Source organism: Phyllostomus discolor, chromosome 2, assembly GCF_004126475.2.
Source record: "Phyllostomus discolor isolate MPI-MPIP mPhyDis1 chromosome 2, mPhyDis1.pri.v3, whole genome shotgun sequence".
Taxonomy (NCBI): Eukaryota; Metazoa; Chordata; class Mammalia; order Chiroptera; family Phyllostomidae; genus Phyllostomus; species Phyllostomus discolor.
Window position 1 is genome coordinate 188,257,416 of NC_040904.2, and position 12,053 is coordinate 188,269,468.

General features: G+C 42.3%; 1 protein-coding gene across 2 annotated transcripts in view; it reads left to right on the forward strand.

The window, feature by feature from the left end:
- Positions 1–4,375: 4,375 nt before the first annotated feature.
- The window catches only part of RERG (RAS like estrogen regulated growth inhibitor), a 101,764-nt gene continuing 94,086 nt past the window's right edge, over positions 4,376–12,053 (forward strand). For both annotated transcript variants that reach the window (XM_028533430.2, XM_036019313.1), the window contains exons 1-2: positions 4,376–4,511; positions 7,930–8,098. In XM_028533430.2, the coding sequence (XP_028389231.1) occupies positions 8,038–8,098 (61 nt within the window). In that variant the 5' untranslated portion in view covers positions 4,376–4,511; positions 7,930–8,037. The remainder of the gene's footprint in view (positions 4,512–7,929; positions 8,099–12,053) is intronic.

Sequence of the window (12,053 nt, forward strand, 5' to 3'; positions counted from 1 at the left end):
GTGAGAAATAAATTTCTGTCATTTAAGTTACCCAGTCTTTTACGGCAGCTCAACCCAACTAACGCTGGACATTACAGATGGTAGTTACAGAAGCTGATGCCGTTCAGAATGAGCTGCCCCAACATGAACCTCTGTGTATGCAGGCTACTTTGAACTTAAAGCAATTTTAGCTTCAGGCTCAGGAGAAACTCCCACCCCTTCCTTTAACTTCCTTCTGGAGGAACTTGAATCAGGGGCTTGGCCCATAGCAAGTGATTATCAGAGATAACTTCTTTTAACCTATCTGTAAGGCCAGGCAAGCTTGTTTTTGTTAAATGTCTGTTCTTCTTACCATCCTACAATCACCTTCTGAAACCCCCAAGGGTGCGTTACCTCATCCCTGGCCCGGCATGTCTTGTATGCCTCAATTCCCCTTTCTATTTTTTTGTGGAGTCTCTGACTCTCTCATGTATGCAGGGTTCCCAAACATGCACATGTGTTACATTTGGTTAATTTCTCTTCCTAATCTGTCTCATATCTATTTGATTATTAGACTAGCCAGAAGGACTTTGAGGGCAGAGAAAAATTTGTTCCTCCCCTACAAGGTTCTGAATTATATTATCTTTTCCAGGATAGTTGAGTTTTGTGTTGGCAGGCAGTTAAATTACCTGTGGATTAACTTGTTCCTGTATTTAAGATTTGAGTTAATCCTAGATTAAAGCTGTTATTCCTCAAGCACAGTCCTCACTTCTAGAATGTTCGGGCTGTTCACAAAGTTCTTTCTCTAAGCTCTGGCTAGGCTCCCCTGCAGTGTCTTTCCCAGGTCTCAGACCTCTGAAATCTGCCCCTAGCTGTCACACCCTAGGCAACTGCTCTTTTACTAGGCTTCCCAGAAACTCACCAGACAATGCGCAGCCCAGGACACGCCAAGGCGCCAGGGCGCTTCTGTGCAAATGTCTGAGGTTCTCTCCCTGTGGCTATCCTCTGTGGCACTTTAACCTTCTGAACCCAGCTGCATTCGTAGCCCTGGGCTGTAACTCTTCCTGTGGTCTGGGCTCCACTTGCATGGGCAAGAGGCCCTTTGAATGCTCCCAACAAGAAAACATGGTGAATGTGGGACAAAACTCAGGTGTACCCTCTCTGTCAAGGGCGGCAGGCTTGCTTTGGTTGTTTCGTTATGCTTCCAAATAGCTATTTTGTATATTTTGGTCAACTTTTATAGTTGTGTCCTGTCAGAGGAAGTCCAATCATGGCCCATATCAGATTTGTCCTTCCCTAATATTGAACTCATCAAGCAATAACATTGTTTAACATTACTTGAAAACATTACTTAATGAAAAAATGAATGGAATAATCCAAATAAAGAATCAGTAATAGAAAAACTGAGGTGAAATAATTAAAGAAATGTATTGCTTTTAACTAAGTTTAGACCACTTTGGGAATTGGCATTACAGAACAAAGACAAACATGAATCTTGATGAAGAAGAAATAACACAGAACTAAAAGTGGAGGAGGAAGGGAGAGGGAATGAGAGACATAATAAGGGAGCTGATTTCTTCCTTTTTAACTAGTAAGAAGTCAAATGATATTGACTGAAACAAATAATTGTTAAATATAAACCATGTAAATATATAAATAACTATGTAAATATAAGCAAATATACGGTTAAACACAATGAATTCATATCTGAGTTTATACAACAAATTTAACTTTAGAGGAATCTCTAGGTTCAAATATCTCATGACTATATGTATAAAGACCTAAAGTTCAGTCATCTTTTAAGGTTCACTTTAACTACTTTATCTTCTGCTTGTGTATTTTTAAACTTAAAATAGCTTTTAATTATTTATTTGAAATATGTGATAGCAGTTAGCAAAGCTGTATGACATTTAGCATACCTATCGATTCGACTGTGTCCTCCAGGATCTGGAATGATGGCCCTCTTACGCTGACAACGGTTATTTCAGCACAGGATGATCGAGGGGGTGCCTTTCGACTTCTTTGTGTTTTTCTACTACTTGAATTATTCACAATGATTAGCACCTATCAATGCACACGCGCACACACACACACACACACACACTAATTTTTGATGTTTTGAGGTTATACTGAGTCTTCAGCTACTAGTTTTGTGTTCAAAGTTTTAGTGTAAGCCTGAAGCCAGTCTAAGAGACTGAAGGATGACTAGACCCCTCCCCAGGGAAATTCCTGCCCAGCAAACACGTTTGTGAAGCTATAAGTACAAAGTGTTCTCTGTCCTTACTGATCCACAAAGCAGGCAGGATTAAGGGAGACTGGCCCCTTGTTGCTGCTTCTGAGACCAAGGAAACACTCCCATTGAACACAGGATACATGCTGAAGCTGCAACACTGGATTTCAGGCTCCGAAACAGCTATTCATCTCTCTTGACACAGTACACCCCAAGAGCTGTAGGTTGTGCATGCAAATAAACGCTTCCCTAGTAGCGAGAGGAGTGCTGGCCTATACAGGCTAAGAAGGAAAATAGAGAGAAACAAGTTCCATAGACAACGTCCCAAAGCACTGCTACAAAACAGGACTGGCTTGAGCTCCAATAATTCCAATTCGACGAACATGGCAAGGTGGGACGTTCAACTTAAGTCTCTGTAAATAGGAGATGTATATACCTGTTTATCTAGCTACATCTATTTGCTCATGGGTATTTTGTATTAAATCCTCCCACGACTACATGGCTGGCTACGGAAAGAAGATAACATGTGAGACCTAAACATCTTAATCCCACAAAATTCTGTGTAATTGGATTTCTATACATTCTACATAACCAACCCAGGCAACGCTTTCAGTACACTTGGCTTCGAAGACTTCCTGCATACTGAGACATGAAATTTCTTTTTCCAGCTCTTTTTCCTGAACTTTAGACCCATATGGTCAATTTCTTACCAGTTATTCTATCCTAAATTCAGCATGCAAAGGAAAATCGAATATCCCCCATCACAACTTGTTACTTCTCTTCATTCATTCAACAACTGTGTTGTGAATGCCCACTATGTGTCAGGCATGATGGTGGAGGCTAGAAACAGAGATACACATGATATATCCCAACATTCAGGACGTTAGATTTAGTGGAGAAGATGAGAAAAAAATGAGTATAATGTAAACACGATGCTGGATAACAGGGTGCTATTTAACACAGAATTGGGTCATCTGATCCACGTGTATGTCCGGGAGAGGAGCATAGCTTAACGATCAGAAAAATCGTAGAGGGTAAAATCTGAGCTTTTTCAAAGAATTAACAGGACAACTTCAGCCCAGGGGGCGGCAATTCCAACATCCACCACACATCTAACTGCTCCACTCAGCCTGGCCAGCACCGAGGGGCTGCAGGGAGTCTCCAGGTCAGCACTGGCCCTGGAAATTGCCCCCACCCCCATCCCATTACATCTTTTCCACCAAGGACGTAATTCCAATCGTTCATTTAGCCCACACCCCTGTCTGCTCTACATCACAGTGGTTTTCTGGAGGCCTCCTGATGTCTTGATAATAATGCTCAGATTCTGAAGGGCAAAAAAATAGCTTGGGTGTTTTCTGCCTCTTTGATAACCTTTGGGAAATCCAAGTTTAACCTGTCTAAAACTCACTTCCTCATCTGAGAAAGACTGATAATTATGAAACTAGTGCTTACCTCAAGGGAAGGTATAAATATCAAATGAGATGACAGGTGGAAGCAGGTCCAGAACAGCACAAAAATTAACCATCTTTGCTAGGATTTGAGCATGATGGAGTATGACTTCGATTAAATTATAAATACTGATCTCGAAAGGAGCACGTGAAGCTTTTGGAACTTTCTCAAATATGTAACAATACGTTTTAATTGAATTCAGTACTTATGTCCTTCCTCGCACACCAGAGCTTCCAATCCGACCTGGACCTCATTCCAACAAGATACTGGCCTTGGACAAGTTATTGATCCTTTCTTTCAGTATCCTCTTGGGTTTCGCAGGGATAATTAACGGACCTCAAAGGGATGCTGTGAGCATCATTTAAAATCAGGAATAGAAAACACCAGGTAGTGATGCTTTCTCACACAACAGTTTAACTAAAGAAAGAGGTCTTTGTGCAAGAAGCTAGCGGCCGGGAACTGAGCAGGGGAATAAGGGAAATCTGACTCTAGTGAAGCCAGGAGAAGGCAGATTGTCCACGCTCTCCAGCGGGGAGGCAGCACCGCGGCGGCGGCGGGAGCAGGCCCGTGGCCCCGGTAGGGGGCGCCGAAGCGCCGCACTGCAGCATCCTGGCGGCCGAGCGCCGCGACCCCGGCGGAGCAGAGCTCCCGCGCGTCCTGCCGCAGTCGGGGCGAGCGCCAGCCAGGAGACACTCGCCGGTCAGCTCGCACTTGCTGCAGCCGCGGCCGCTCGCAACGGCGATCGCAGCCCAGCAACTCGGAAACATAGCGTGCAACCTGGGCTACGCAGCGTGGGAGGGCTTCAAGGTCTCGGGGGACCGATTCTGAACTTGCAGGGGGCCGCCGTTCTCCCGGGCCTGGAGATTGTGAACAGGTGAGTGTTACGCACGTGCCCAGGTAGCTCTTTTGGGGCGACTTCCTGCAGCCCTTCCGTGGCCCTGAACGCTGGGCTTCTGGGTGGGTCCTCCTGGTCACTGGGTCCCCCAGGAAGACTCTGGGGCTCGTTGAGAGAGAGATGTGAGCGCCGGCGCCCAGAGTTTGACAGCGCCCTCGCCCTCGGAGCTGGGACGGAGAATACCCTGTTGACTTGGGCTGCCTTTGATCTCTAGGCTGCCAGCAAGTAACCTGCAGTCGCCAGTGGGCTTATTTGTTTATCATTCCTGATACCTGTTGCTTTCGGAGCAGCGCCATAGCCAGAGGTCTTGTACAATCATTCTCACCGTTGTGGGTGCTGCGTTGTAAGATGAGGGAAAATTCCCAGTGATGAGATCAGGAAAACTTGGTTTCAAAGCAAGAGAAGACGCAGCCCAAGGAGTGTCTCATTCCCACGACCGGACTAGATTCTTTGCTTCCCTAAACAGTCGCACTTTATTTTGATGATAAATACAGAAGTTAGAAAAACCATTACCTTATAAAGATGCTTGCTTTTTTTTTCCCCCATGAGGAAGTGGAAAGCATGGGCCTTGACAAGTAGTCTTGGGAATGATTTATTATGAATGAAACCTTTCTTTAAATATATTTTTTAAATGAGGTCATTGGTGACCTAAATGTCATGGGTCTAGCAGATGGTAAGCTGCTGGAGGTAGCCACTCTGTGTGTATACACTTAGCATGAGTGTAGAATGAATCAATCAATGCATTAATAATAACAGGATTTGGGGGCTAGCTTCTTTTTTTCTTCTTTCTAAGCTTTCTTTTAGATCTTTTATGTTTAGAGGAAAAAAGCCCACCATTTATCTCTCAAATATCTAGGTGTGATTTTAGCTTTAGGAGGGATAGGAACTCAGAAGTTTTTGTCCCAATAAAGCGCTGTCTACGCAGAAAGTGACTGGCAACTGCTACACTCAGCCAGAATATTTCTGCACAACATTAAAACAAATGGTTTTTTTAGATCCAAGTTATGGAAGGTCTTGGTTTATGAATTATTTTGAACATCATAAATTTGGCAATAGGCCACTTGTTACAACAATTTACACATTTATCTTTGTTTTTTTATCTTTGTCAAATGTAACTTTTCACATTTTCATGTGAGAAATAGGATACTGAAGGATATATGTTAACTTGTGTCTTCCGTTAAGTCATTTTTCTAAACATGACATAAGACTGACAATGACCAGCTGTATCTTTATTCAATTATAAATGAAAAAATCCAAACAGTTTTTTTTCTTATGTGACATTCCTATTCCTCTGAGGCCATTTGGGAGTTACTGAAATATTTGACTTACCAAATGTTTTTAAAAATCACATTTGATGGATGGCTACTTTCATGAAACCTCAGTCAGATCATTACATTGGTTTTATTGCATGAGAATTAACAATTTTGCTTTGTTGTTTATACAAGCTTCACACATTTGCATGGTCTATGTTTCAAGAAAATGCTTGACATTCCTATATAGAATTTACATAGTTAATGTATCTTTATATATTATGTTTCTGTGAAACTTCTGTAATAACTCATGAAACATAGAGACCTCTTCTTAATGAATGTATATGAAATTAAAATAAGGAGATCCTTTTATCTTTAGCCAAAATATGGGACTGGACAAATTACAGATGTTGGAGCTTCTGGGTTTTGTGCTATTAATGATTACTAGGAAGTTTTTTCATTATTGGGGATGAAATAAACAATAGCTAATGTTAATGTTGACCTTTTCATCTTTCAGAGGAGGCTCTGGCACTTTGGAAATTAGCAGATTCAAAATTTGTTAGGTACAGGTTGATGGCTCAGATGGATAATGAAGAAAATAATTACGTGTTAACGTCTTTGTAGAAATACCTTTTCAGAAGGATTTTTACTCTTACCTTTCACTGGAGGAGCTGTTTTTGAAAATTTGTAGATGAGAAAAGCTGGCAGGAACACTTAGATAACAAATTTGTGTTTCAAAATTCTCTTTATAGACTGGAAAAATGGATGAACTGAAGACTGATGTGATTATGTTTAGCAAGGATAAAAGTGAAGTCTTGTATCTAGTTTAAAACACCAACTGCAGAAGTTCAGAATGGGCCAGTCTGCAGCTCGTGTGGATGCTGTGAGACTTCATATATGAGTGGTTGTGCGGCAGTCCAACCCCAGTGCCCAGATACTCAATTGGGAAAACCTCAGTGAACTTTTGCTGGGTCACTATGTCAGGTCACGTCTCACATGGTGACTGCAATGGATGCCACATTTTTGGAGTGATTAAAATGGCAAGTGCCAGAGGAGAGTGCTGCATATTAGTGAAGAGGGAATGTGAGGGCCCCAAAACAAACAACAGCAGCACACATCCCATCATGAGAAAGAGAAGATGCTAGCCCTCATTTCCCTAGAAAGTAGAGTCTAGGATGATGGCAAAGGGTCCTCATAGCTGGTAGGCTACTTGAAACATTCTGAGCAAAAGAAGAAAGGCTGACAATGCTCCCCCTTCCCCTCCGTACCGGACAGTGGTAAATTAGACCCTGGGTGGTTGTGGGATGACTGATCATAAGGAAGGGTGCCTGTGATGGCTGGAGGGTGCTCTGGTTGACCCCAAGGCTCTTTTCAACTTTACACAGTACTAAGAGCTCAGGTGTCATTCCTAATGCACCCACCTATATAAAGTGTGTCCACTTTGTACCTCATGTAACTTCTCAAGTGTTAGGACAGTACCATAAACCAATATACTTGAAGTTGTCATAGTACAGGAATCCAAAGTCAGGGCATGGCATTTTCTCTTGGGTACCAGGGCATTGTGCCTAGAAAAATAAAAAATATGATCTAAATATTATATATCCATTCCTAGAGCATGCATATCTGTCACATGACTTGATCATGTGATCTAGTATGAACTGAGATAAAATTTAAACCTTGAAATGCAAGTTCAACTATATTACATTGGGTTGACTAATATGAATGTATATGATTTGGCCCAAAGGGAAATGTAGAGTCCCAAGTGTAACTCCCCCATCACATGTTTGCATCTGGGATGTTTACAGACACGTAGTAAATGCGTGTAGTCACGTACTTCAAATTACTGGCAAAAACCAATGCCTTCATAAAAATATTCTTTGAGGAAGTGCTTTAGAAAATGCTATGGTGAGTGAAAATGCATGTTTTAAAACCAAAACAGATAGAAGTTCAAGTCCTGGATCTGTCGTTTAATAGTTGACTGCCGGAAGTTTACACTAAATTACTGCAGCCCTCTCACAGTACTGTGGTAAAGGTCAAAATGGAAACCGTTGATAAAGTTGAATGGTGGCTGGCAGAGACAAGATGCTTGATAAATATTAATTCCTTTCTACAGTCACTTAGGAATTGTTAAATCTCTTTTGTTTAAGGATTGCAGATTTACAATGACATGGTGAACCCAAAGGCTGGAACCAAAACGATTTTCTCAGCTCTTTAGTTTAAACGACAGTGAGTTGAGTTGTCTACCAACACCCAGAATGGCTAAAAGTGCAGAGGTCAAACTGGCAATATTTGGAAGAGCAGGCGTGGGCAAGTCAGGTAAGCTTTGTGGTGTTTGTTTGAGTGTGTATGTGTGTGTGTCTTTGTTGCTCTCGGGACTGGGCGGGAGGGTGGTTGGCATTTCTCGTGCTCTCATGCATTGTTCTTTTAGATGAAGTCTCTTATTCTTTATCTAGAACTTTTATTTTGCATAGCAAGGTTTTATGTATCCTTTTGCACATTCATGAAAAAGTAGCTTCGATAATAATACACAAGGCAATGGACATATCATGTGTCTTGGTATTCTGAGGAAGGATATTAAACAAACCTCCAGAGAAATCAGATTGTGGAAATTAAAAATGTATTTGCTCTTTTTTCTCTGTATGCAATCCTGAGCGGCCGGTTTTATATCTCATGCATCTCAATATTGTCAGCAGCCAGCGCAACGCCACGCATGTGTTGGGTCCTTAATAAGTACTTGTTGAACACATACATCTTTATAAGAAATAGAATTGCATCTTTGTCCATCACCTCTGAAACTGGGGAGGACTGGTGAGAACTGACAGCGGCCATGCAAGTCAGCTAGTGCCAGCGCTTCTGGGGTGAATGTAATGATCAAATTCTGGCTCATGTCAGTCAGCGCCACAGTCATAAAGGTTTTTTTATGCCCCATCTCAGAAGAAAGGGGCTTGCGGACCTTTGAAATTAAGGGTGAAATGGTAGAAGTGAAGATGTATCTAATCTAATTTGAAAAATGTATCTCAGATTTTACCATTCAACAATGCTAAAGTGGGTGTCGCTCAAATGTCAGGGCAGCCTGACTTTACAGATAATGTTGCCTTGACTTCGTCCTGGAGAAAAGACCCATAAATGACTTTGCACATGGAGCTTTTGGTTCTTAGGAGAGGACTCTTAACAGCTGTCTGGGAGGAGTGTGTGTGTCGAGGCAAACCTGTCTGGATCATCCAGTACAACAGGTAATCCACATAATCTTAAGCAAACACCCATGAGCAGCTTTTAATTCTGTGACCAGCCTTTCTTTTCTAACCTGCTCTCTGGTTTAATTTCAGCAGTAAATCTTCCCTATTCTATGTCTTTCTTTTTTTTCTTTTACCCTTTCCTGCTGTCGCCCTTTTCTTCTACTTGCTGCTTGCTCTTGCCTCTGGCAGAAGCCAAGCAAAGAAAACAGATCGTTGGCAAGGCTGAGAAACTGCTGGCCTCCACGAGATTGAAGATAATTTAAATCGTCCCCATTAATCGCAGTGTTTCCTGATGGCGTGAGAGCCTAATTTCTGTAGCTGGCAGAAGGATCTGGGGAACGAGGAAACTGTCCCCGTGAGCAGGGAGGAAGGCGAGGGAGCGGGTGGGACGGCCTGTGCTCGGGTAGTGGCTCAGCTAAGCCCTTTGTCAGAGAAGGGTCCAGGGCTGAGGCTGACTGTTTATTCTTCACTCATTCAAAATTCATCACAGGCAATAACGCAAGGGGATCTATTAACCTTCTATTATTTATCAAAATAAATTCCACATAAGTTGAAAAGTTAAAAGTAAAGTGTCTGCTGCGAGAACCACTTAGCTGTACGTACATTCATCTCAGAGCAAGTTGCGTGCCTCACGTCAAGGCCAATCCACCAGCCTCCTCTTAGACCCCAGCTTTCTTCATCCTCCCCAGATTGTTTCTTCTCATTCTCTACCGATCATTTTTCCTTAAGCATTTCTGTGTCCACTTCTCCACCTTTTTCTTTTCTCTAAGCTTATTGAACGTAGTCTCTGTTCTTACTGTCTTCTTATTTTTTTTAACTCCCATTCATTGCTTAAAACATGGCAAGCTTCCATTGCAGCCATGCCACAGGTACTGCTTTTGCTAAGGTCTCCACAGATCCACAACCAACAAACATGATGAACATTTCCCAGTGCTGGTCTTCGGTGGCTTCTTGTTATCATCCAGCACAATCACTTCCCTCTGAAACTCCTTTCTTCCCAGGCTCCCAGGACATGGCACTTCTCAGCCTCCCTGCTCCCTCTGCATTGCCCCCAACCAGCTGCCCTCACGGGCTGCTCCTCAGGAGTCAGCCCGCCAAGCGCAGGGGCTCCCAGGGCTGAACATACCATCCTCTCGTCTCCTCCCTCCATACACTCCGCCACGGCTGATGCCAACACCTGCACACAGACTACACATTCTGATGACCTTGCTTTTGCTTATGCAAAACGCAGAAGTGGAACTTGTTCACTAAAATCCTATGGTTCTTTATGAATGAATCTCCTTTAAACTATATTCTTCTAGCACTTGCATTTATTTTCATTTAGGTAAAAATGACAATGATAGACTACCTGCCTTTAAACAGTTGTCTTTTGCTCATCGTTCATACACAGTGCTTTCCTATTTCCACATCACTGTTTTCTGAGACGTTGCAACCACACCTTACATTTAGAATTGCTACTGGTTTGACTTAAGCATGGGAGATAATTCTGAAACCCTTACCCATAACTGAGTCAAAAAAAACACAGAATACTTCACATCTATCAGTCTGGAAACCAGACTGTAGCAAGGTGGAATCCATGTATATTCTATAAATCTTTGTAAATTTGGATACATGTCTTTGCTTAGTCATCGTACCCCATGCTCACCTTCCTGTCATAAAGACTGTATCTGTCATATTAGTAACTTGTGTTTTTTTAAGTCTACAAGAATGCAACTGCCACTCCTCCTCCCTTACTCATATGCTTCCCCCAAAAGGGACATGATCTCTGCAGGGGCTCAAACTGTCTGTTGCTCTCCAAACAGCCTGTGCTGGAAGTATTCCTGGGGCGGGGTGGGGGGTGGGGCGGCCGGCTTGAGATCTTGGAGGGGTTGAAGCTAAGCTCTGATCTGACTTGGGTCTGTCTGTGCGTGACTTGCTTCAGAGCCTCAGGTTGTTCGTGTCCCATACCCTTCCCCCACACTCAGTGCCAAATTGAATCTGAGTTATGTAAGACCACATTGTCCATTGGCTAACAGCACAGAGAGCAGTACAGCCTAGAAGACATGCGCTGTCGGGTTTGACTCCCAGAGCTGCACTTTATTAGCTAGGGAGCTCGGCAACTTTGTCAAGCGGCTTAACTTTTCAATTTCCTCAACTGTAAAAAGGATATAATAGTGCCTATCTCAAAGGATTGCTGTTAGGATTGAATGAGTTGTTACATGCAAGTTTATTACAACAGCAACCAGCACATAGTAAGTACTCAAGAATTAGGTATTATAATTTTTTGAGTTATGATCATTTTAATTTGTAAGTTATTTAGTGAAACATATAATTTAAGATATATTTGCATTCAAGTGGTTTTCATAAGTCAGAAAACTTGTAAGACAAAAATTCTCTATTGCAGCTTAGACCCCTGCCCCCCCACCCCATGCACACACACACATACACACACACATTCTCTTTCTCTTTTTCTCTTAAATTGAGAGTCTGGTTAATGTCAATTACAGCGTGATAACTGATGATCATAACAATACTTCTCATGGCTTATACCTTGGAAATCTTGGGAAGATAGCCAGAGATATGTTAATGTCATCGATAAATTACCACCCTTAAATTTGAAAGTACTTCTGGTATGTTGTGGATAGCTTCTTAAGCCCAGGTAATATATAGGCCATTTGTGTTTAAAACAGAATTTAACTCTAACCAGAACTTTTTGGCTGGTGGGTTGTCATTGTAATAGGTGTATCATTGTAGGCGAAATTTAATAATGTCTCAATTACTCAGAAACACTGATAAAACGTGAAGCATGCACGTATGTGTGCATATGACAGTATTACACACATATGGCTGCATTTCCATGGTCTTTTGTTTTGGGGAATTCTTCTCCCTTCTGTCTAGTTTTACCTTGAAGTTCTGTCTTCTGGTCGTTGGCTCACGGAGGTTTTGGACTCAGTATGGTGCTGAGGGGCTGCTGCAAAGCCTGGAGCCACAACTTCCCAGCCCATGTCATCTTCTCTGGTCCCAGCAAGGCAAACATGTACTTTCACTGGCTACTG